The 23,766-nt window shown below is 45.8% G+C and overlaps 1 protein-coding gene and 1 long non-coding RNA gene across 3 annotated transcripts in view; one reads left to right on the top strand and one right to left on the bottom strand.

Annotated features, from left to right (window-relative positions):
- BABAM2 (BRISC and BRCA1 A complex member 2) overlaps positions 1-23,766 on the top strand; it is a 408,693-nt gene that overhangs the window by 352,434 nt on the left and 32,493 nt on the right. For both annotated transcript variants that reach the window (XM_045809160.2, XM_045809161.2), the window contains exon 11: positions 21,855-22,008. In XM_045809160.2, the coding sequence (XP_045665116.1) occupies positions 21,855-22,008 (154 nt within the window). The remainder of the gene's footprint in view (positions 1-21,854; positions 22,009-23,766) is intronic.
- On the bottom strand, positions 8,578-10,212 carry LOC148109716 (uncharacterized). The gene is made up of 3 exons (XR_015725305.1): positions 10,075-10,212; positions 9,260-9,590; positions 8,578-8,741 (listed from the first exon to the last, which is right to left on the bottom strand). It is a non-coding gene; the product is annotated as an uncharacterized LOC148109716 (long non-coding RNA).

Here is a 23,766-nt window from a genome sequence, read left to right as displayed (position 1 = left end):
TTGGGGGGTGGGGGGGTGGTTGCTGAACTTTATTTTAAAAACAGCTTCCTAGATAAGTGAGGCACGGTTAGTCTTGCTGGACAACTGCGCGGACAGTGGAGGGCATGTGCCTCACACCCAGAAAACGTGGCTGGAGTTTCCATACTCACCACATACTGGCCCCTAGACTGCTCTGCATCTGTGAAATGGGATCGGTGCTTTTCCTGCCCATGTCACTGGGGTTTTGTGAGGAATAGATCACATGGACGCAAATTAGACTCCATCACTGCTGTAAAAATGTAAGGGGTTATTTGTCCCTGTGTTTGTCACTCCCATGCCCCCACCCTAGAGGGTACGACCGAGCACTTCACTCTAGGACTATTTCACCGGCCAGCTGGTTTGTCTCTTGCCCCCGCACCTTGCCACCAAATTATCGTATTGAAACACCACTTCCATTTTGTCTTCTCTGCTCAGAAGCGCCCGCTGGCCTCTCTCAGTAGACAAGCTCGCCTTGTCCATCAGACTTTCTCTCTCACTCGGCCTTGGCCTCTTTGTTGTCCTGTTTTTGTGGTCTCTCCTTGACCTCCCTATCTTTCTTGTACCATTTCTTAAAGCCTCTCCCCAGTTTTCTCTCTAACCTGATCACCCCATCTTGATCCAAATCACATAATTATGAGACTTTAACGCGCATTTTCTGGGATTATTTTTAATTGTCATGTATATTTGCTTCATTATTCTAGTTCATTTGCTTGCCAAGCTCCAAGGCGACATCTGAGCGATGCGTTCCATTGTGACGTGATCATGTGCAGTGCCCCGCATGGGGTTAGGCACGAGGCAGGGGGCTCCGCAGCCACGTGCTGGGCCTGGGCTGGGGGAGCCTGGCAGTCAGAGGGCACTTGCAGACTATGACACACTTTCACTTCCTGGGTCACTTTTCATCATCACTACACTGGAAGGCAGTGGTTATTCACCCCATTTCACATGAGAGAAGAGAGGCTTAGGTGAAATAACATCAGTTTTGTTGGGGGGGAAGGGAGACAAGGAGACCCTGTGCCCTCCAGGGGAGCCAGGTGTGTGTGGCAGAGCCCGCAGGTGGGTGTGGAAGCAAAGGGAAGCTCCTGGTGGTGTTGGCCGGGCCGGGGCTGAGGCTGAATGAGTGAAGACCCAGCAGCAGTGAGCAGGCCGGACGGGCTGCGGTGGGCACTGCTACCAGGCTGGCCGCTCACCAGGGGGAAGAGCAGGGTGCAGGCGACTCCAGCTGGCCTTCTGGGGACAAGGCAAGTGAGCGGGAGTCAGGGAGTCAGGAAGGATTTAGGTGACTCAGCCTCTGCCCTGGTCGGAGCCAGGCAGTGGGCTTGGCAGGCCATTTCCTGGGGAATTTTCAAATGGACCGGTGATTTCATCTTTGTCTTCTAAAGCACCTCTGTTCCCTGGGAGCTGTTGTTTATGGGGCCCTCGGACTGAGGCCACGTGGTTTGATCTCTTAAAGGAGAAGCTGAAACAGCACCGGGAACTTTCTAGGTAGCAGTAATTCTGTTCCTGACCAGCACTGAAAAGAAACCCTTCCAGTCTTCTCTGGCTTCAGCCAGAGAGCAAATCAACAATGCTTTGACATTTCAGTAGTGCTGCCTGGTTTATGAAGGCATAAGCTCCATGCAGGTAACCCACTCCTGCCACTGGTTGAAGTCGTTGTGCTTATTGCCTAACTGGGACGGGCCTGGGGTGGGGCTGGTGAGGCTGGCAACACCAGGCCCAGAAAGGCTCGCCGAAGACCAGCAGGCAGGCCCGAGGGTTGGACAGCTACCTAGCGAGTGGGTGGAGACCAAAGCTGAGTTATAGAGCTAGAGAATCCAGGGCGTGGTGAGGGAAATCAGCCCCTGGGACAGTAAAGATTCCTGTTGAATACTTATGCATTTACTAGCGTGGCTGGTTCCTTTGTCAAAAACATCATAAATTCACAGTTCAGGATTTTAAAGTAAATAAGATTACTGATATTTCTCTTTCAATAGTCTGTAAGCACCCCCTCACGAAAAGAAGAGCGCAGAGACTTTCGATTCATCTTTAACCTGAAATAGTAACATGGTTTTTTTTTTTTCATTTTTATTTTTTATTATTATTTGAGAGTGTGTGAGTGGGGATGGGGGGAGGGGCAGAGGGAGAGGGATAGCATTGACCAGGGCTCCATCTCAACCCTGAGATCATGACCTGAGCCAAAATCAAGAGTTAGATGCTTAACTGACTGAGCCACCTGGGCGCCCCCAAAATTTTTGTTTATATAAGCTGTTAGAAATGGCTTTCAAAGGATTCCTCCTGCCCCTACCTCAAACCCCTGCCCATGTCAGAGGTTAAGAGCAAACCATATTTTCATTAAAACATTTGATGAAACTCTCCTCCCTTCCCTAAGTCTACCAAATTTTGATCTCAAAAAAAAAAAAAAGAAAAAGAAAAAAAGAAAAAAATGGGGCTAATATGACAGTAAGATTTGTCCCTTCACAAGTAAATATTACAATTTAGCTGGGTAACTTGTGGAAGCTTGTCAGGTCGAAGTGACTCACTTGCATAGATGAAGTTATTTTTAGAGATGTAATTTGTACTGTTTAGAAAAGAATAAAGAGATGGTAAAAGGCTAGATCGCTCATTATAGTTTACAGAGCTCATGAACCCAGCATCCATGCAAAGATGACTAAGCAACGGGTCGGTTGGTACTTTCTCTCAGAATTTTACAGACGTGAGTCACCCACGTTAGACTGCAGACACAGCATCGAGGTACCTGTGACTCAGCGCCCATTTAGAAAGAGCACTAGAATTCAGTTCTGGTGCACTTTTATAGTTAAGTACCGAGGAAATTACATACCACAGCAAAATATGTCTTTGTACCACAGAGCCATCGGATGTTTCTAGCAAGGATTGATGTACCTTTATCTCTGGCCTCTGAAAGAATCTCTCTGTGATCCACGCTGGCTAAGATGCCCCTTCAGTCTGTTGTCATGCACTGCTGTGGCACCTTCTTGATGTTTGGGTCTCCGACTCTGGCACACGACTGTCCTCAGTGGAAATCTCAGCTTCACACTTCCTGCACTAGGATGTCCGGCATTCAGGTCCACTTCCTTTAACCGAATGTGTGTGTGTGTGTGTGTGTGTGTGTGTGTGTGTGTGAGCACACGTTCATGTATGTTTGTGAAAATCTTTAGCCTACTGTATTTAAATTCTGGATTTTATGAACTGGCAGAAAGAGCTTTCAAAGGCTTGCTCCCGTGCCCATGTCAGGGAATTAGAAGAAATAAAATCACATTTTCTTGAAGTATATTCTTAGTTTAAAAAAAAGTTTTTACGTACATTGATAAGAATGATCTCTATAAGGAGGCAAACTTGTCGAAGCCAATGTGTTCTCTCTGCAGGGCTGCTGTGGGCTCTGAGGACCAGTGACCCTGCAGGTGGCCCCTCACACCAAGTTCGCCCCCGGTCATTGGCACACGCTGATGATGCAGCCCGATTGGAGTTAAGCCCTCCGAACATGAGCTGTCCTTTGAAATATATAGAAGGTGCAGTTTTCGGTTCGTAGACATAGCAATAGATTATTCATAACCAGCAAAGAATTTTATATTTATTGTTTTTATCAAAGAAACATGAACATGGTGGCAAAAGCAAATATTCCAGGAAGACATCTATGAAAAGCAAAAGTACTCTGCCCCGTGCCTGCTGCACAGCGGTCTTCCGACCTACTTCCGTCAGTGGGCCTTCAGCCCCATAACGATTTCATCCCTCACCTGCTGTGTATGTAGCACCGTCACTAAGAACACCGGGGCACGCAGAAGCTGAAAACCTGGTTCTGTTGTCAAAGAGAAAAAGCCCTGGTACACTCAGGTCGACTCAGCAAACACTAGAGCATCTCCGATGGACCAGCTCCCGGGTGGGGCCCTGCAGTTGCATAACGGGTGGGTGTGCTGTGCGGAGTCGGCAGTCAGGTCCGGGAGACAAGTATGCAAATACATGAATGCGGCTGCTGTGTGGAAACGCTGTACCTCAGATGTGTGCCACCCCCTTCTGCGGGGTTCTACAGAAATGTCCCAGAGCTAGGTCTTGAAGTGCTACCTGGAGTTGGCTTTGGAGGTAACAAGGAAGGGATGTCCCAGGCTGAGAGAACAGTGTGCTCCTGGACGGACGGGGTGCGTTCAGGATACAGGGAATGATTCATAAAATTGCATCTTTAGGGTGTATGAGTTAAGGCAGTAGCAGGAGATGAGGCGGGGAAAGTGTGCCTGGTTACGAAGAGCTCTGCACGTGAGGCCTTCAGAGTATATCCTGTTACTGCTGGAGAGCCTTTCAAGGATTTTAAGCATGCGGCCTCATCTCAGGGAGGCTGTGGGTCTGCTGGCAGAGGGGAGGAGGAATTCGAGTGGGAGAAAGCCGGGGGTAGGAAAACCCTTTGGGGTAACTAGTCCAGACAAGGTCATGTGTGAGGTACGGAGACAGTGCGAGGCGGAAGGGAGGGAGAACTGCGTCATAGGTAGCATCAGCAGGCCTCAGTGAACACACAGGCTTCAGGAGGGAGGGAGAGGGAGGGATTGCAGAAGCCCATGGAATTCCTGGCGAGGCTAGCAGAGTGGCGAGCAGAAAATTAAGAGGAGGACCAGACCATGGGGGAAGGACAATGAGTTTGAATATATTGCATTTGAGGTGTTTGTGGGATAAGCAGATGGAGATATTCAGTAAGGAGCCGAAAGCCAGAGGCTGGAGAGCTGTCCTGGCAGATGCAGGCATGTGAGCCACGTGGCTTGGGAGTGGTGGGCTGCTGCTGGCCATGTGTGTCATGGGAGAGGACCCGGTGGAGACCGATACGCAGTAGGGAGAGAGGGTGAGAACCGGGTGAGAGGGGCCCTGGGAAGGCAGGGCAGCAGGTGAGCTGAGGCTGAAGAGCATTTGCTCTGGTCACCGACGTCCCGGTGCACAGAGTTAGCGTAGGAAAGGAAGCATGCACGCGTTAGCATAGGCAGAAGCCTGGTGTCAGTGGATTGGGGGTGAATTAACAGTGAAGAAGTTGAGCCCGTCCTCTTACAGAGTTTGGAAAAATAGAGAAGAGTGAATGGGAAGTTGCTGGCAGGGGTGGTGGTCAAGGGGGTGCTTGGGGGGATGAGGGATTCTTCAGCATGATGACAAAGAACGAGTGGAGGAAGCTGAAATTGAGAGAGAGAAGAGAGTTGAAAGAGTGAAATCCTAGGCGTGGCTCAGGAGGGTGGAACCTGGGACACAGGGAATAAGCTTTGCACAAAGAGGAGCTCACCTCCTCAGACGGGAGGAAAGGGCGCAGTAAGAGGTGGGGGGAGGGGGCAGGGAGGGCCAGAAACAGAGATATTTGCCCCTGCGTGTCCATTTTCTCTAAGTAGGTGGAAGCAGGACTGTCTCCTGTCAGGGGTGAGATTAGGGTTTTTAGGGAGACGGGAAGTTTTGGGATGGTCCTCGGAGCCAGCACAGCAAACCAAGAGGTGTTTCACGCATCTCCGTATTACTAGCCCCCGACAGTGCTGGAATGTAAGCAGCGTGCACAGCTCTGATTCTCGGAATCAGTGAATTGTTAAACTGGGCCAGAGACAAGGATTCCAGAAGTTATTACTTTGGGACTGGAGCACGAATAGATGAGAGGGTTCGGGGTGTGGCTCCAGGGACGTGGGTGCTGGTGGGTTGTCCTTGTATATGATGAGGCGACACTGGATGATTACAGAGATCAGAGTGGCGAGCAGGCCTGAAGCAGGCGTAGAGGTATAGTTAGCATATACCCAGGAGCCCGCATAGACGACGGCAAAGAGGATGGACAGAGCTGATGCGGCCAAATGGTAGGAGCTTCCAATGGGAGGGGAGGCTTGAGTGTGTAGGCAGGTCTGGGAAAACGGGTAGCTTCTACTCAGGGGTGGTCACGAGAGAAAGCCAGGTTTCACTTGAGACAGGAGGTGGCAGGAACGTTCTGAGAGGAAGTGAGAAGGGGACTCCTGGAGCAGAAGCAGAGGTAACCAGGGTGTGGTACAGACGGGGTGTGTGTCCTAAGAGGTGACAGAGGGCATTAGGAAGAGTCAGAAGGGCAATTTTTTTTTTTTAACAGCAGTGAGCCTCACTGGAAGTGAGGGACTGCTCAGCTAGGGAGGAGGTAGAGGAGAAAAGAGGTGCGCAGGGTCTGCACAGGCCCAGCCCCAGCTGCACGGAAAGGTGTGGTGGACAACCTGTCACTGTTCGGACAGACCCTCAGGGAGTCAGTTAGCCCCGCGGCCAGATTGCCCGCTGGGCGGTAGCACAAGCGGGAGTGTGTCAGGAGACCTGCCCCGGAGGCTCCAAGTGTGGGCTGCAGACCTGCTTAGGAGCTGACTGAAGAGACCCGGACGTGGAGGGGAAACACTTAGAAACCCGTATGGCAGTTTGACCTTGCTGCCACTGCCAATCACATAATTGTTTTTTCAGTTACTCAGTTTTATCCGTGACAGATTGGAAATTAAAACAAAACAAAACTGGCCCTTCACCTCAGCGAACTTAGGAAGCACAGCTCTCCAGCATTCCTACCTCAGCCTGAGCCCTGGTGCAGAAACTGCCCACTTCTCAGATGAGGCCCAGAGGCCTGTTGCCCTGCTCTGGTCCTGCAGAGCCAGTAACCGGCACAGCATGTCTAAACATAATATTTCTTGGCCACAGAGTTTGGCCCCTTGTGAGCAAAACATAGACAAGAGTAAAACACTCAGCCGGTGGCCCTAAACTGCCCTGCGCAAGCGGCCCCTCGGAGCCACTGTGGGGTTTGCCCTTGACTTTCTCTGCCACGGCCAGGTGCACGGGCCGCTTGGGAGACAAAACAGAGTTGTCCCTGGACCTGCGGCTTAGCCAGAAACCTCAGGGTGGTTCAGCAGGGATGCGCATCAGCAAACAAGGCCGTTGATCTCACGATCTACTTTTTATTACCTGCTAAAGAAAAATGGCGCATTATGAGACAAACAGAAAACAAAGCTGAAGTAGTAGGTAGGCAGTCTCTCTTCATCTGAACCCCAGACCCTGTAACGCAGCCTCCTACTCCCGACTTCTCACACTGTACCGTGAATATTTGGTTTGCTGACCTTTCCCAGTGAGGAACTTTTTAGGGCAGAGTTCATTTTTCCTTCATCTCGAAATCCCCTTCCCTTGGCACAGGGGTCAGTCAGGGCAACTCAGAGTCTTGGTAAATCGATGTACAAACTCACAAACTCTTTTCTTATTTGACTGATCATCATGCATTTGGTCCTATTCTCATACCAAGTCGCAACTGATTTTTAAGTCATTAAAATGCCATAGGTCAAACTAATGGTAAGAGATGCCTTATCTGTCACTGGCCAGGACCAGTCCCATGGTCAGGAATGCTCATGGTCACCGTCTTTGAGGTTCAGACAAGCAGCTCTCTCTTCTCTTTTTCTACAAGTCTTAAACTGCCCTGCTGCTTAAACCAAATACATACACATATACACACATGTATAGATTTAGATAGAGGGGTGCGTGTGTGTGTGCACGTGCACACATGAGACATGGTACCACCTGTTAAAGCATTCCTCTAGACCTGCGATTGCCACACCTCTCCTCCTCGATTCTCTTTCCACTTACTGGCGCCTGCTCATGCACTCCTTTGCAGATTTCTGTTTAATTTTTCCATAAGCTAAGTTTGAGTGCTGACTTAGTAAGTTGAACATTTAAAGAATCAAACCTGTTTTTCCACGAAACCAATTAATGACATATCTCAAGTGAACCATTTGGCTTCTGGAAACAGAGTTTTCCATCACACAGAGTATTGGTAAGGGGTCATGAAGGAGATGCGGCAGGTAAGACTAGCTGTTCTATCGTAAGGGCAGCAGGCAGGCTAAATGAGAAGGTTAACCGTCGAGTCCGTATCAGTCTCCACTGAGGTGTGACCAGTTTAAGGTACTTCGTATTAAAGCTCTTTGGAACTTCCCTCTCTTTTTTATTCCTGTCTGATTCTTTTCTTCTGTCCCCAAGTGTTCTGCACATATGAACTTCAACTTTTGTGTGCGAGTCTTAGTCTTTTAACCGGAGCCTGATGGCCGTGCCCCACCTTCTTTAGAAGGAAAAGCTAGATAGGCCTCATCTGAGCTGCCCTCACTAGCATTCAAAAAAAATTTTCCTTTATCCTGCAGACCTTGGTTAGTCTGTGTGGGCTAGAACGGGGGGGGGGTGGTGCAATTAAGGTCATTAAGCTGGCGTCAGGGTGTAGGGCAGGGAGAAAAGCAATTCCTGGAGGCAGAGGGAGCATATTGAATTACTTCAGGTGTGAATGATTAGTATTTGCAGCAGACCTAAAATGGCGGGCGTGGGAGGCTTAATACAGAGTGTATTCAGCTGTGTAGAGTAGGGTGCTGTTTTTTAAAAACATCCGTCCGCACTCCTCTTTCTCCATGGTGGGAGCAGACATGGCCCCCGGCCCCCGCCAGTCCCCTCCTAACAGGACAGTGCCTGTAGGATGCGCTGTCACCAGTGACCCTGTCCAGAGATGGAAACAGAAGGAAGAGTGTCAGGTGACAGAATACTGGCAGAACATTAGACCCAACCTGGATGTGAGCAAATGAGGAGCAAGCAGTGGTTTTATTTCAGACATGCAGTAGGATTCTTCCCCAGTCAATAGCAGAACATTCTAATGGCACCAGAAGGGCCGGGTTCACAATCTCAAGGCCTGGATCTGAGGTCCCGCGCTGTTACGTAACTGTAGTTCTAAACAGACTGCTGTCTCTGAGTGTCCGCGTTCTGACCTGTAAATGCAGTAATATGCCCTGCTTGAAAAGTACACATGAGATAGTATATGTGAAAGCATATTGAAGCCATAAAACGTATGTCATGGCATTCACCAGGCGCCTGGCATTATCAGACTGAAGTGCAGGCGGGCAGTCAGGGAAGGATATGGAGATGTTGAAGCCGTCAGACGGTATCGATAGCTGGGACTTTCTGGGACTTTCTAAAAGAGGAAAGCTGAGGGCCAAGCCTTCAGGGTTAACAAGTCCCTCAGTTGAGCTTTGGGAATGAGGGGCTGTTAAGCAGATGGAGAAAAGACAGTAAACATTTTAAAAGGAAAGGAAGTAGCAGATCGATAGTGTTATGGAAACCATGGGAGAAGAACAGAAATGAGTAACAGGGTCAGATGCCATTAAAACCCCATAGATATGAACATAAAAGACTTTCCCAGTCAAAAGGAAGAAAACAAGAAAATTGAAACATCAAAAATAAAAAGTCCTGAAAGTCTGAGATCATTGTACCCTTGAGCATAACTTACAAGGTCTGAAAGACAAACACCTCCTCCTTTTCCTCCTCGGGATCTGTTGTGACCGTACACGCCAGCCCTCTGCTCCCTCTCCTGTACGCGTTCTTCGTCAATGGCCAGAGAACTTGCTTGCCCACAGCAGCCCCTGGCTGAGACGGCAGAGGAGCCGAATTGCCCCCGAGGAGAAACTCCTTCCAGAATGTCAGAAACAAGCAGTAAATATAATTGGTAGCACTTGCAGTGGAAAGAACATGGACTTCAGACCCAGGCGGGTGGGGAGTAGCCCGTCTTCTTCATGGCTGCAAGTAAGTCCTCGGGCTTGCCCCAGGGACAAGCCTGCTCCCTAGAGACAAAGGGGCAAGAGAGAATCATGTGGCAGAAAGTACCTAGCATATCGTAGGTGTCTGATAAATGTTGATTTCCTTCCTGGTTCTTAGCATTAAAAAAATGTATTTATTAGAATGAAACACAAAACTAAAAACTACCACAAAAACAAAAAATTGCCTACGCCTAAATGTTGTCTGTGGCATGAGATGTTTCAGAGTTGGGGTAATGAAGACCCCAGGGTCTTACTATAAAAGGAGCTGCAGCCACTTGGCTCCTGCTGGGAGATGCCCCCGGGTACAAGTGGCCAGTGTAGCTCCCTGGACGTGGGGTCAGGAGCCCTGGAGTCCCTGGGGCAGCTGCTCAGGCTGCTTACCCCCCATCCCGCAAGCTGTTCAGTTACCAAATACACAGATGATTCCCAAGGCCCCTTTCTGTACTGTTGTTTAATGAGTGTGTCCTCTGTTTGACAAGACATGGAGATTTTAAAGTAAATATCTCACCTATCTGCAGCTCAGCGATACCCTGCGAGCACACCTGTCAAAACACAGCCGAGAGGAACGGAGTTGGCTAAAGAGGGGTCACAAAGTCTGTGTATTTTACTCACAGGGAGCCCTCCAGGCCTGGCTCTTATCCCTTCTAACAAGCTGGCGCGCTTGTGCCAAGCCTCCAGCAGCTTAAGTGCCCATAGATGGTCCGTAGCGTACAGGTGTACAGACCAAATAGCTGCAGCTGGGAGCGAGGTGGAGGGAACCGAGAGACGACAGACAGCAGGTGTCAGACGTCAGTATCAGGGCTGGCTTGCTCATGCCTGATGTCGCAACTGTGGGGCCCACTCTGAGAGCTAATATTTACAATTTTCACTTTGAGACATTTAGAAAGGGATATGAGGGAAGTAAACGTGAAGTCTCCTTCAGAAGGCTGTCTATCAAAATCAGTAAAAAAGAGAACAGTTTTGGAGCTTTGAAGAATAAAGGCTCGGTGACTGAATATGAATATGCCTTTCTCAGGTCACACGGATCCAGCCTTTGGGTCCAGCCTTGGCGTGAATATGCTCTTACTCCGTCACGTTTGAACGTACAGGCCAGCTGCTCAGTTAGCTCAAGGACTTGGCTGCGCACGGGATCGCCTCAGCTGACGCAGGTGTTCTTGAGTTAGTAACATAGGAGAATAGGACCGTTTAGAAGCATCGTTTTCAGCAGCAGTCATACCTTCCTCTCAAACCACATTTCTGATGAGAATTGCTATCAAGGAAGAACATGAATTCCCGTTCCCTCCTGCACCCCCCACCCATCCTCACAGAAGAAATAATGACCAAGGAGCTGGCCCCAAAACGGTAACCACTAAACAAAAACATGGAAATTCACAGACCAAACAGTAATCTTTAAATACATGAAGACTGATTATATTTCTGGTCTTTTTTTTTTTTTTTTCCAAAGAGCAAAACCGCTTACGAACAAAACCGCTTACGAATAAATAGTTGAGCAAAAAAAGAAAAAAAAGAAGCCTCTAACTTACAGGAAGCACCTATGCGAATGAAGAGATGCAGGATCCAAGCACAAAAGGAAACCGTCTGGCCGCGTTTTCACCAGGCTTCCTCTGTCTTCAGCTGTTCTCTGGGCCGTGGTCAACTTTTGCTACAAAACCCCATCTGACCTGAGATTCTCCAGATTTTTTTTTTTTTATTTGAAGGAAGAAGATTGTAGAATTCAAAGTGAAGCGTTCCAAAGGACTCCTGAATTTGCCTCAAATAGAAATATGGGCAGAACTAAGTTGGAAGCTTAATTCAAAGAATTTGGCTACTTTTAATCTATGGGTTATATTTTCTCGGCTGGAAGTCAGGTTGGAAAAGTAAATTATATAGACTCAGGTTTGTTTGTTTGTTTTAATTGCTTCTGAGAGAAAGTGAGTAATCATAGGTCTCATTTATGGATATCTGCTATGTGCCAAGTAGTCTCTGTATATTCATTATATCGTGTAAAGCACTCAACAGCCTTGCAAGGTAGGTATTATCCCATTTTAAAGATTAGAAAACCTAGACTCAGGGAGTTTAGTAAATTGCCTGAGGTCACCCACGCAGTTAACTGGGAGAGCAGGAATCAAGCCCAGATTTGTCAAATTCCAAAGATCATATTCCTTCCAGTATACCGTCCTGTTCTTGATTCCGTTTAGGCTCCAGATACTATATCAACATGCTTTATTTCCAACCCAGAGGTTAGAGGTTTTCTCGTTTGATGGATGAGGAGAGCGCCTCGGAGGGACCAGTTAATATGCCAAAGTTGTACAGCTACTAACTGGAGCCTAGTTTGCCACGTACAGAGCACGTGCCTTCTTCACCTGAAAAAACATTCAAGTTCACCTAAATCAGCTGTTTCCTGTCCACCTCACCAGTGGGAACTGCACCTAGAGCCACCAAAGAATGCAGTGGCTCGTCTTCGAACATTTCTAGGGAAGATACCCCATACCCCCTAATCTAGCAGGTCAGACATTTTTCTGTCATTTTAACATCTCAGCACAGTATAAATCCAGAATGGAGAATGCTTGGAAAGTGCAACGCACAAATAAAAAATAGGCTAGTAGAGGTTTCTGTGGAGCAGAATGACATGGTGACCCGGGAGTCTAACCCCGTCTTATGAGGAAACAGAGTTGCTCTTGAGAGGCATGGTTTCCAAGCACTGCCAGATATTTGACTTAAACTATGTCCCATCCCAATCTTAAATCCAGTCCCAAATCTCAGGCCCTACTGTATGAATTGTCCACATAGGAAGTCAGAGTTATTTAAGAGAAAATGGAGGGCTCCCATAAATGGCCAACAGCCCATTATCGTCAGGCTTTTCCCTCAGAGCCTCCCATGACTATAAGGGACGCACAAGTAAGTCTTAAGAGATGTTTTATAAAGAGGAATCAATCCCCATACTGAGGAGTACACAGCTGCTCTCCTCTAATAATAAAGTGATTTGTGCATTCTCCTTTCCATTCTGGAGGATTTATACTGTGCTGTGGGTATTTAAGTTATAGGAAAACTTCTCCTCTGGAGTGAGTGGCATGGGCTACTTCCTCTATGAATGTTCCAGACTAACACTGCTTATAGAAAAGTGTCCATATTCCTTTGCCTTGCACAGTTTGACATACTCTTCTCTGTTCTGGCTGTCCAATACGGTTCCCTCTGCCTGGATCCCCTCCCTTCCTCCCTCCCCTCCCAGTCAGAATCCTTCTGTTACACCCACCTGTCAGAATCCCCCTTGTTTTTCAAGGTTCTGCCCATCTAATAAGGCTTCTTTTTGTTTTTGTTTTTTAATTTTTTAGAAAGAGAGAGGGAGAGAGAATCTTAAGCAGGCACCACCTCCAGTGCAGAGCCCGACGCAAGGCTCAATCTCAACCCTGAGATCATGACCCGAGCTGAAATCCAGAATTGAACACTTAACCAGCTGAGCCACCCAGGCGCCCCAAGGCTTCCGGAAGCTTTTAGACAGATTCTCTTTCTACCCCATACCCCATGGTGGTTACTACCTCTACTATAAGCCTCACTGCTGTCTCCCTTCCCAAGGGCAGTGAGAGTCGAGTGCGTGCTGGCACTGTCGAGAGGACGACCCAGCTTTGGTCATGCGTCCTCCCTAGAGCCGGCTCATAGTCAATGCTCCAGGAATGCTTATCACATTGGATACTTGTGGCTGTTTTCTCTAGAATATAAAGCTCATAACTAGATCCTTTAATAAAACAAGATTAGTTTCAGACTTTTTTTTTCTTCCTAAGGCTTTGTTAGTCATCCTTTACTCTGGAGTAGTCACAATATTTGTAAATTTGTACCTGGCAGTGTGTTGCAGGTTTGCAAGACTGGAATTGAAACTGACCAGTGTCAGTCCCTCTCCTTTAACTATTTTGAATGTGTCCTTTTCCTTCTAATCATCTACATTTGGTACATTGTCCATGAATTTCTTTTTAATTAAAAGCTTATGGCTCTTTAAAGACTTTGCCTAGTTTTTAAGTGCCAACGCCTTTGCATTTGAATGTATTTTAACTTATTTAAGGATCCTTTTCATCACATTCTTCCCTAATTTAGCCAGATTTCTTTTTTAATCCTCCCAGGCCAGGAGTTTATTTATTGTGACTAAGGGTTTTGTTTTTGTTTTTTTTGGTTTTTTGTTTTGTTTTTTTTTTTTTTTGGTGACTAAGTTCTTTTAAAGATAGAAGTTAAAACAGTATTAAATGCTATTTATGGTGTTCTCTGTTGCTTGATTTCTTTCTGCATCTCATAAAAACATGTTTCCTTTTTTACATGTCTAGTGCAATCAACGTTCCCTCACTTTATGATCTCTGCCAGTCAATCACTGGTTATATATCAACCAGCTGCTGTGCGTCCAGCCCAGTGTTACACATGTGCAGGATATAAAATATCAAGTACACTGAACTGTTAGCAGTCCAGCCACAACTGGATTGTGTGGCCGTGGAGGATGGAGAAATCACTGAGCAACAGAGCAGGCAAGGAAGGCTTCCTGTAAGAAAAGCAAGAGCCAGTTGAGGGATTGAACAAGGAGCCAGGCGTAAGGAAATGCTTTTCTGAGTTGGATATATAGAGCGTAAGGTGTTCCGCTGGAGACTGTACCACAGTGTGCATTTACCCCATCTCATGTAGCTAGACACTTGAGATGTTTCCCATTTCTGTTATCACAAACAGTGCTATAGTAAACTTTCTCCTATGTGTCTTCTTATGCACATGTGATAGTATTTTAGGAGTGGAATTGGTGAGTTATGAAGTACGTACCTCTTCACTTTTATTGTACAAGAGGTTATAGAAATTTGCATTCTCATGAGTGAACGAGAATTCCCACTGCCTTGACAGCACTTGAGCATTATTGGCTTTTAAAACTGTTGTCAATCTAATGGGTATGAAATGGGATGGCCTTGAGGTTTTACTTTGCAGTTCCCTTACGTGCTCCTTTCCTCCAGTTCAGCAAGCATTTATGAAGAGTCTCTCTGGTGTCATGTACTCTTCTAAATAGTAGAAATACTAAAATAACTAATCCCTGACCCTCACCCTTAGGAGCTCACAGTCTAAGTGATTCCAACCTGGGGAGAAATATCAGAACCACTTAAGGTGCATTTTCAAAAATCAGAGGTCTGAGGTAGGGCCCAAGCTATCGCCCTGTTGATTCCATGATGATGCCGATGCTTAGTTCCAGCTGCGAACCTCTGGTCCCGTGGGAGGAGAAGCTCCTCTCTTCAGTCTGGGCTCGTCTCTGTGGGCAGGGTGAGAGAGCCTCACTCTTCACTGGCCGGCACTATGGCATCGCTTTTATCTTGAGGCTCTTCTTGCAGTTTTATGTGAATGTCTCATGGGGTGTTGGGATGATTCATTTGTATCTATAAAGTACCTCAAAAGCGAATGCTGAACAAAATAGAAGCCGAGACCAGATTTCCCGTAACTCCAGCTATCCGGGACAGCTGTAAACCTGGAAGGAAACAGAAAAGAGAGGAGGAGGAGGAGACGCTCACTGAGCAGGGCTGGAGGAAGGCACCCCGGAGCTCACACCACCTCACCTCCTATCCATGCAGCACCGGCTTCACGCTGTGTTCTGGTCTCGGGAAGGACAGTCGGTGACACCGACTCTTCAGAAGCTGAGACACGTGTGGAATGAAGTAAACAAAAGAGAAGAGGGAAGAAAGAGAGATGACATTGAGAGTTGGCATTGATGAGAAGCGGTAAAACAAAAAGGAGCTGGCTGGAAAAAGGGAACGAAGTAGAGAAAGTTTGTCATCAGGGGCAGACAGCATGTCACTCCCTGGTAAGCCCTGGGGACCTCAGTGTGCCACTCTGAGGGCACATCACCTCTTACCCATGCACAGTTTAAGAGGTCTGGCCCTTAGGTAGGAGGCATTGGGAAAGAGCAAGCTAAGTCTTCCTTAACACTGGAGGCCATCATGTAGAAATGATTTTTTTTCACATGTTTTCTGTCATCAAGAAAAGGCTAAGCTATTTCCAGTATACCATATATGCTGAGATGTGAAGGTCTGTCCAGAGTTTAGAAAGTGCCATCAAAATAGTTAAAACTTACGTGCTATGAGTGTTTGTGCCACAGTTAGAAATTTCACATACGTGGAACAGTGGATAAAGCCAGATTGAAAACCAAACAAAGAAGAAAGAGGGGGAAGAGGAAGGGAATGCATATTTATTTATGACCTGCTCTGCTTTTGTCCAGTCTTGTCAGCAATGCTGAGAAAGAAATTATCCTCATTTTGTAGATGAGAACATCAGGATTCAGAGAGATGAAATATTTTGCCTATGGCCTCACCACTAATAAATGGTGGGGCTAGGAATTAAACCCATTTTTATCTGACTCCAAAGGCTGTGCTTTTTCCCACCATACCACACGATCTCCTCCCATATTAAGATGTTTAGAACGTACAGCAGAATTCAAGGCCCAGGCTTTAGTTTGGTAATATTAAAACCCCACAGGTAACTTGTCTATGTGATCAAATCTCACAAAAGATAATGAAAATTTGAATGCCTGCTCAACAAAATCTGGTGATTAGCCTCCCCTGTCACTTAAATGTAAGACAGAGATGGTAAAAGGAGACACTATTTGATTTTTAATGCTTTGGGTCAGGATACTTCTGAATTGGAAAACTTTCCTTTTATATTTCCTGTAGGCGAGTGCTTTGGGTGTGTGGTGTTTCACTTTCTCATGGTTAGACTCATGTGTCTCAAAGGTTTTGTGTGCAGTTACTAAGATGGTGTCAGTAAGGGGTGGTCAGTTAATAAGCGGCAGACTTCGCTGGGTGGTTGTGTGCCCACTGTGAGGGAAGCTTGGGGATGAGATCTGAGCAAACTGCTTTTAGGGAGAGTTGACCTCAGATGGAGTCATCGTTGGAGGGGCGTTTACAGCAAGTCAACATGGGGTTAAAACTCTGCTAATGAGGCTTCGAGGAACTGGAGAGTCTACAGAGGACTGAAAATGGAAACACCACCGTAACCACACAAAGCGAAGGCATGAGTATCTTCCCTGCTGACCCAGGAACACGGCAATATAGCACTTGGAAGGTTTGGAGAAATGAAATAACGGCTGACTTGTGAATAAGGATGAAAATATCCGATGATGTGACTCCCAGGGAAGCAATTATGGTTAACCCCTCATTTGTTTGGCATTTTCAAGTATTGAACTGTCCCACAGAACTGCATTTTCCTGACAACTCAGACTTTCCTATTTATGTGCCTTGAATGTTTTCAACCATGCTTGGTGGAAATACTTCTGAAATTGGGTATTCAATTATCCTGCCTTATTGAACAAAAGCTGCAAGAAATAACATTTCTTTAGATGCCTTTGACTGCAACTCTGAGGAGCCCTGATTAAAAGAGGTTGAAGTAGTTAGTACTCGCTGTGGTCTCACATAACAAGGAATCCAGAGCTGGGCATTCCAGGGCTGATGAATTCAATAGCTCAGTAATGTCAGGCTGACTTTCCCCTCATGGTCACAAGGTGGGTACACAGCTCCAAGCCTCAAGATCTCACATGACAAGACCTAGGCAAGAATGAAATGGGGGCTTCTCCTTATACTTGTCTTTACTCAGAGAGGAAAATATTTCTCAGAAGACCCCTAGCCAACTTCCCCTTGGGTCTCATTGGCAGGACTGAGTCACATTTCCATCCCCTGGTCTTATGGAAGGCTGAGAGATTGAATACCCAGCACTTTTGCACTCTGAAGTGGGGGGAGGGCTCTACCCATAAAAAAGAAGGGTGGAAGGGCACCTGGGTGGCTCAGTTGGTTAAGTGTCCAACTCTGGATTTCGGCTCCAGTCATGATCTCAGGGTCATGAGATCAAGCCCTGGATTGAGCTCTGCACTGGGTGTGGGGCCTGCTTAAGATTTTCCCTCTCTCCCTCTCCCTCTGTCCCTCCTCCCTTCTCTCTGTTTAAAAAAAAAAAAAAAAGATGGAGAATGGATGGCTGTTGTCAGGGAACCAAGAGTGTCTGCCAGGTTACCAGGATTGGGAGTGAACCTCACTTACGGTATGGTGATAGCTTGAGGGATGATTGGGCTTTTCATTCTATGCTGAACGGCCCCAGACTGGGATTATTTTTGATTTCCTAAGTCTACTTTTATGTATTATTCTCTCTTTTTCCTCTGTGCCAGACTGCTAGTTACCATTACTTACTGTTCATGTACCTTGCCCCAATCTTGCCATAATTAGATTTTTTTTTTTTCTGGAAAGATCCTATGGTCAAACTTGCGAGAACTGTGCCTGAAATGTTCTGAGTGAGCATCCGACAGCTGTCCTGCGCATCCCCTACGTGATGTGGCCTTGCTTTTGGCTGCTCAGGGCCATTTTTCCATCGCGAGGTCTTTGAAGAAGTGACAGATTTCTAGAGAGTCTTACGAATTTAGATACAACTCTAATAAAGTCATCTTATGGTGAAAGGATGAGCATTTGGGGACAGTTAAGCTTGTTTACTAGAGAAAGCAAACCTTCATCTGTCTGTCTGAATCCCAGCGTGGTGTAGAGAGAGGCAGCAAAGTGTATTGATCCATATCCGGCTCCCTGTCAAAGCTGCATGGCTGCCAGTTGCCTGGAAAACCAGCACGAGGTCTGGGACTGTGACCCACGGGACTCCTCCCGGCAGCGACTGTCCAGCTCGGGGCAAGCTGGTGCAGAGCTCAGGATCCCGGCCCTCCGCCAGGGCAGCAGGGCCCCGTGAGCGGATCCTGTGCGATGCCCAGGTCATGCAGAATTGCAGGTGTTCGGCAAGGACTTGTTTCAACAAGTTCTTGAAGAAAGTAATGCTTTGGCAGTGGTTATTGAAATTATACCGAACAAGTGAGGACCATCCCTTCCGTGGATGCAGAGCTGACCAAAATTCAGCCTCTGTCTACAGGAAGAAGGAAATAGGAAGCAGTTGTCAAAATAGTACTGACGATGAGTAACTGAACCAAATGGAATGATTTTCCCCTGGGAATCAAACTGGAGCTGGTAGGTGGGTTGTATTCGAAGGAATCCAATGGTTAAAATGTTCCGTTTTGATGTAGCTGATGCTATGAGGCCAAAAGGCTTAGAACCCAGGGGGCACCTCAGAGCAAGTTAGCTGTTTGAAGGCCTGCGGCCATTGTTTTACTTTGTGTCAGAAAATCATGAGTGAGGGGCGCCAGGCTGGCTCGCTGAGCAGAGCAAGCGGCTCTTGATCTCAGGGTTGGGTTGAGCCCCACGTTGGGTGTGGAGATTACTTAAAAATAAAACCTTAAAAAAAAAAATCACGAGTTAGCTTTATAGGCAAACGTTAAGTGGCAGAAACATTTGGGGATAAGGAAAACAGGCTTTGTGTGTGTGTGTGTTTTAATTCTGACTAATTTGTACCATTCAAATCATTCTTACAAGAAAAATGCGAAGTATTTCTCATAAACATTCTAGTTATTAACTCTCTCTTACACAGAACATTTTTGAAGAATCTATCCTTTTATTGACTGCTGACTGAGAGAGATAGGATCCAGTTTAGTTAAGTTGAATAAGATATTTGTATTTTTTTAATTTTATTTTCTCATATGCAGATTACCGATTTTATTTCTCTGGTACTCTGACCATTCCTGCTTTGCTGATCCTCTAGCTACCGTGCTCAAATTTTAATATTGGCTTCGACTCTACTTTTTTAGAAAAAGCTCCATGGAGAAATAATCATGCAATCAATGTTTTTCTGGGATCACGGTACATATCAGCATGTAGCTGGCTGGCAATTTTTTTTTTCTTTTAATCAGAACAATTCACTTGCCTGGGTAAATAAATTTACATTCACATTTTGAATCGTTTCTGATCTGAATTGGGCATTTAGGGGGTCAAAGTGGATGGTTCAGAACTAGGTGGGAAAATCATCTTTCAGCATGTCAAAATACCGGCGGCTCATTTTCTACAAAACAAAATAACAGGAACAAAAAAATACCATGTATTCCAAAGCCCAGAAAAAGCTGGTAGCTTGACAGTCACGAGTACTGTGGTATTCTCTGTATTACTTCGATACTGAATGTGACTGTACTTACTTTAGAATTGAATTCTATTGTTCAAAATGACTGCATTTTTGAAGGGAAGCTTACGTGTTAAATACTTTTCACCAGCGCTGTTCATGACCGCTCTGGGGGTTAACGTGAATCTTGTTTTATATTTGGAAACTTAACATGTAGTATAAACAGTTGAAGTCAAGTTAAACTGTATGCGAATGGGCATTTTTTCTAAAATTAGAGGAGGTGCAGTGACTAATCAGAAAAGATAGAAACTTGGGGCGCCTGGGTGGCACAGCGGTTAAGCGTCTGCCTTCGGCTCAGGGCGTGATCCTGGCGTTATGGGATCGAGCCCCACATCAGGCTCCTCCGCTATGAGCCTGCTTCTTCCTCTCCCACTCCCCCTGCTTGTGTTCCCTCTCTCGCTGACTGTCTCTATCTCTGTAAAATAAATAAATAAAATCTTTAAAAAAAAAAAAGGAAAGATAGAAACTTAATTTTAGAAAGCAATATTTATTCAAGATGACTGAAGATGTTACAAATCATGCTTTGTAATGTAAAGGGACTCAAGCGGGTTTTCTGAATTGGATTATTTCTAATTTGAGTCAGTCTGTTTTTCATATTTTGTATTGTTCCTGCATGTTACTAAATCTCTGCTTTGGCACAAATAAGCATGTGCTGAAACTGCGTTGAGGCACGTGGAAAATGTGACTTACGAGTGGACATTCACAGTCTTGCTACTTTTTGGGGGTTGTGGTGATTCATATGCAGAAACCCCCTGCAGGACTGAGTCAGAGTCAGATAGGCTCTGTGGCCTAAGAGGTCTTGCCACTGGACAGTTTTTCTGTTTCTTGTTGCTTGGGTTTTTTAAAAGTTTGCTACGAACCTGACTTTTCCTTCATGAAATCATTTTGGACGGTTAGAGGGCCGAGCCCAAGTCAAATGTCACCCTATACTGGCATGGTGACACATACACAGCTAGCTAGTGTGTATTTTCATATATTTGCCTCATGTAGCCAGAAAGATGAATCTTGTACATTCTTCACCGTAGAGACTTTAGCTTCCTAGACCGTGGTGATGACACAGTGAATGTGTTGTGAGCAGGTTGTGCCAGTATCATGAAGAGCAGGAGACAGTGGGGCTCAATAGAAGGAGCTCAGAATTTACACCATGGGTCTAGATTTGAGCCCTGCCTCCACCTAGCTAGGGCAGGGGCTGGTTAGTCAACCTCTTTGGAGTGTCAAGTTTGTTCGTCTGTTAAATGCGCATGGTAAAAAGAATGTCTGCTTCATGGAATTGTAAGTCTCAAATTAGAGAAAATATTTAAAAGTACTCTGTAAAGCTAGGAAATTCTGTACACACTTTTTTCTCATTATTGTATTTTCCTAAGTTAATGTGCCTGTTCTTTGCCCTGGAAGTGATAACACCCACACAAATAAACATTATATGCCTTGAGGAGTGTGCTGTTGAAACAGTCTGTGTTTGTAATGTCCGTTTGCCTCAAACTAAAAAAGAAGGAGTCATTTTATTTTTAAAAATTGAGTTAAAGGGCCCCAAAATGAATAGATACAAGCCCATAATACTGGTTAGCGTTAAACATTGGAATCAGGCTGCACTCCCGCAGCAGACATAATACAGTGTTCAGATGAGCCCCTGTTGCGTTCCATTAAGGAGCCCCCACTGGTTTAGGAACTATATGTGGTAACACATCTGGAGAAGCTTCAAACTGCTGAGTATCAGAATTCATTGCTTGATTGGAAGTGAAGTGATAACTTTATTTTTGCTGGTGGTCCAGTGGCTGTATCCTATAAAGTAGAAAGATTATCACCTGCTCTCTTGCTCCCCGTTCCTAATCCGTTCCTTAAGGACAGCCTCCGTCCCACCCCCTCCATCAAATGCTAGATGAGGAAGGTACTGCCCAACCTTTGAAGACTTTCTGATTTAATAGAGACTCAAAACAGATAATCAACTGACTTCTCTATGGAATCCTGGACAAGGTCAGTGCCGTAGGAGGAGTTCACATGGCTGGGAGTGCCTGGCTTTTGTGACCACTTCATAGCGTTCGGTCAGCACCCATGCATCATGCCTCATATTGGTTAAACTTATTTATGTGTGGTTTTCATTTCTGTGCCTAGATTGTAAACTACTTGAAGTCAAGGAAGGCACCTTGGTATTTCTTGTTCCCTCTCTCCATACCTTTTACCTAAGCCTCAAACAGTTTTTGTGGTTCAGATAGTCTGTCCGCAGCATCCAGGTTTAGCCCATACATTTAAGCCCTAACTTGTTTCTTTTCTTTTGTCTTGCAGTCGACCTGCCCCTGTTTTTCCCTCGAGACCAGCCGACTCTCACATTCCAGTCCGTCTATCATTTTACCAACAGTGGACAGCTTTATTCCCAGGCCCAAAAAAATTATCCATACAGCCCCAGATGGGATGGAAATGAGATGGCCAAAAGAGCAAAGTAAGTGAATCCACTGCTGTTTCCTACAAGTAAGAGCATTTTGTTTATCTAGGCCAGGGGTTGGCAAGCTGCTGCCTGCAGGCTAAATCCTATCCTGTGCCTGCTTTTGTAAATAAAGTTTTATTGAAACACAGCCACGCCCATTTCTTTACTTATTTTGTATGGCTGCTTTCATGCTACCGTGGCAGAGTGAGAAATTGCAACAGATCACACACGACCTGCAGAGCTAAAAATATTTGCTGTTTGGCCCTTTACAGAAAAAGTTTGCCAAGCCCTTATCTAGACTCATCAGGTAGATTGTTGTTGTTATTGTTGTTTTTAACAGGTTATAGGAGTTACCTGAAATCTACCAGTCTATTTAGATTAGAGAAAAAGTACTAGAGGAATTAGAGTTGTGGATAAATGGTGCTGATGGTGAAAACATTGGCAGCTACTTCATGTATATGTATTTTTTAATGGAGAATTTCAGCTGACAGTAAACAAATAGAATTTCTGCTTAGTGGTCAATACATGGGTCCAGTACCAAGTTTTTCATGTGGAGCTGTAACGTCTGTGAAGGAACAAACTGATTAATATACCTCATTGCATCTCTACAGCCATTGCCCAAAATAGGGCCTGTGTCTTCCTCGTCTGAATAAATGGCTACACAAATAGCTTGGAACTGTTGGAACCCGTACGGAAGTAGGCTGGGAATTTGATAGAGGTTGTAGTTCGCTAGAGTTTGGAGCTTAGTACTGCCCGTGAACCTATCTGTGGAAGGCGTTCACAAGTCCTGTGGGATAGGTAAATGTGCAAGTATGTTGGTGTTTTAGGGGTAGGACTTTAGTGTCTGGAACACCAGTCTTCATGAACCATGGCCTCCTAGATTGAAGCAACAGTGGATCAAAATCATAGTTTCCCAAAATAAGTTATGGTTGGAGTAGCAGGTGGTCATTACTTTATCAGTCTGAACCGCCCCACGGTCACGCCTGTGATCCCAGCTGAAGGATGACGAGATCCACAGAATCACAGATACGAAGGGTATTTATTAAATCCTCTTCATTCAGTCATTCGGTGTGCATTGAGCATCTCCCATGGTCCAGGCAATGAGCTCTGTGCTGGGGGTAGAGTGATAAACACGTTGGAAGTTGTCCATGTCTTCCTGGAATTTATAGCCCAGCAGGAGAGATCAAAGCCTTTATCATACCAGACTTCTGACAGTTTTAAGTACTAACAAAACCTGGCCTGCCAGACCTAGAATGCTCTCGATTAGTAGGATTTCTTGCTCTTGCCTCCCCCTCCCCGGGACCTCTTTCGCTCCCAGGGGGCCTCCTGGCATCTCCTGTACTTTCTGTAGGTCCAAAACCTTCACTTAATCAGGATTGGGGCTCTGTTCAGTAATGACCGGCTGCTTCTGTAGTAGCACAGACCTTTCCACATTCATCTGTAGAATCCGGAAGTAGCATCTGAGACTTCAGTGTGCCCTTTCTCCCTGCATTTCCCCTTTTTATCCATGAGTTCCAAGTCTGAAATTCTATTTAAGGAAAACAACAGACATATGCAAATGTACCTAATAACAATGATTAAGACTTACATATCTTGAAACAGACTTGAAAAAAAAAGGGATTAAAAAATAAGTTTTATGTTTGGGGTATTGCAATTGTTTAATTTTCTGGGCTTTCCCTTTGTATATACAAGATCTGCCCTTAGAAGATGGGCTGTTATTTGTGGTATGTGCTGTGGAGTCTGAACCAGACATGTCCTTGTGGTTTCCATGGC

This window comes from Ursus americanus, chromosome 7, assembly GCF_024610735.1.
Source record: "Ursus americanus isolate L20-20 chromosome 7, mUrsAme1.1.p, whole genome shotgun sequence".
Lineage (NCBI taxonomy): Eukaryota > Metazoa > Chordata > Mammalia > Carnivora > Ursidae > Ursus > Ursus americanus.
This window is presented reverse-complemented; position numbering and strand designations above follow the sequence as displayed.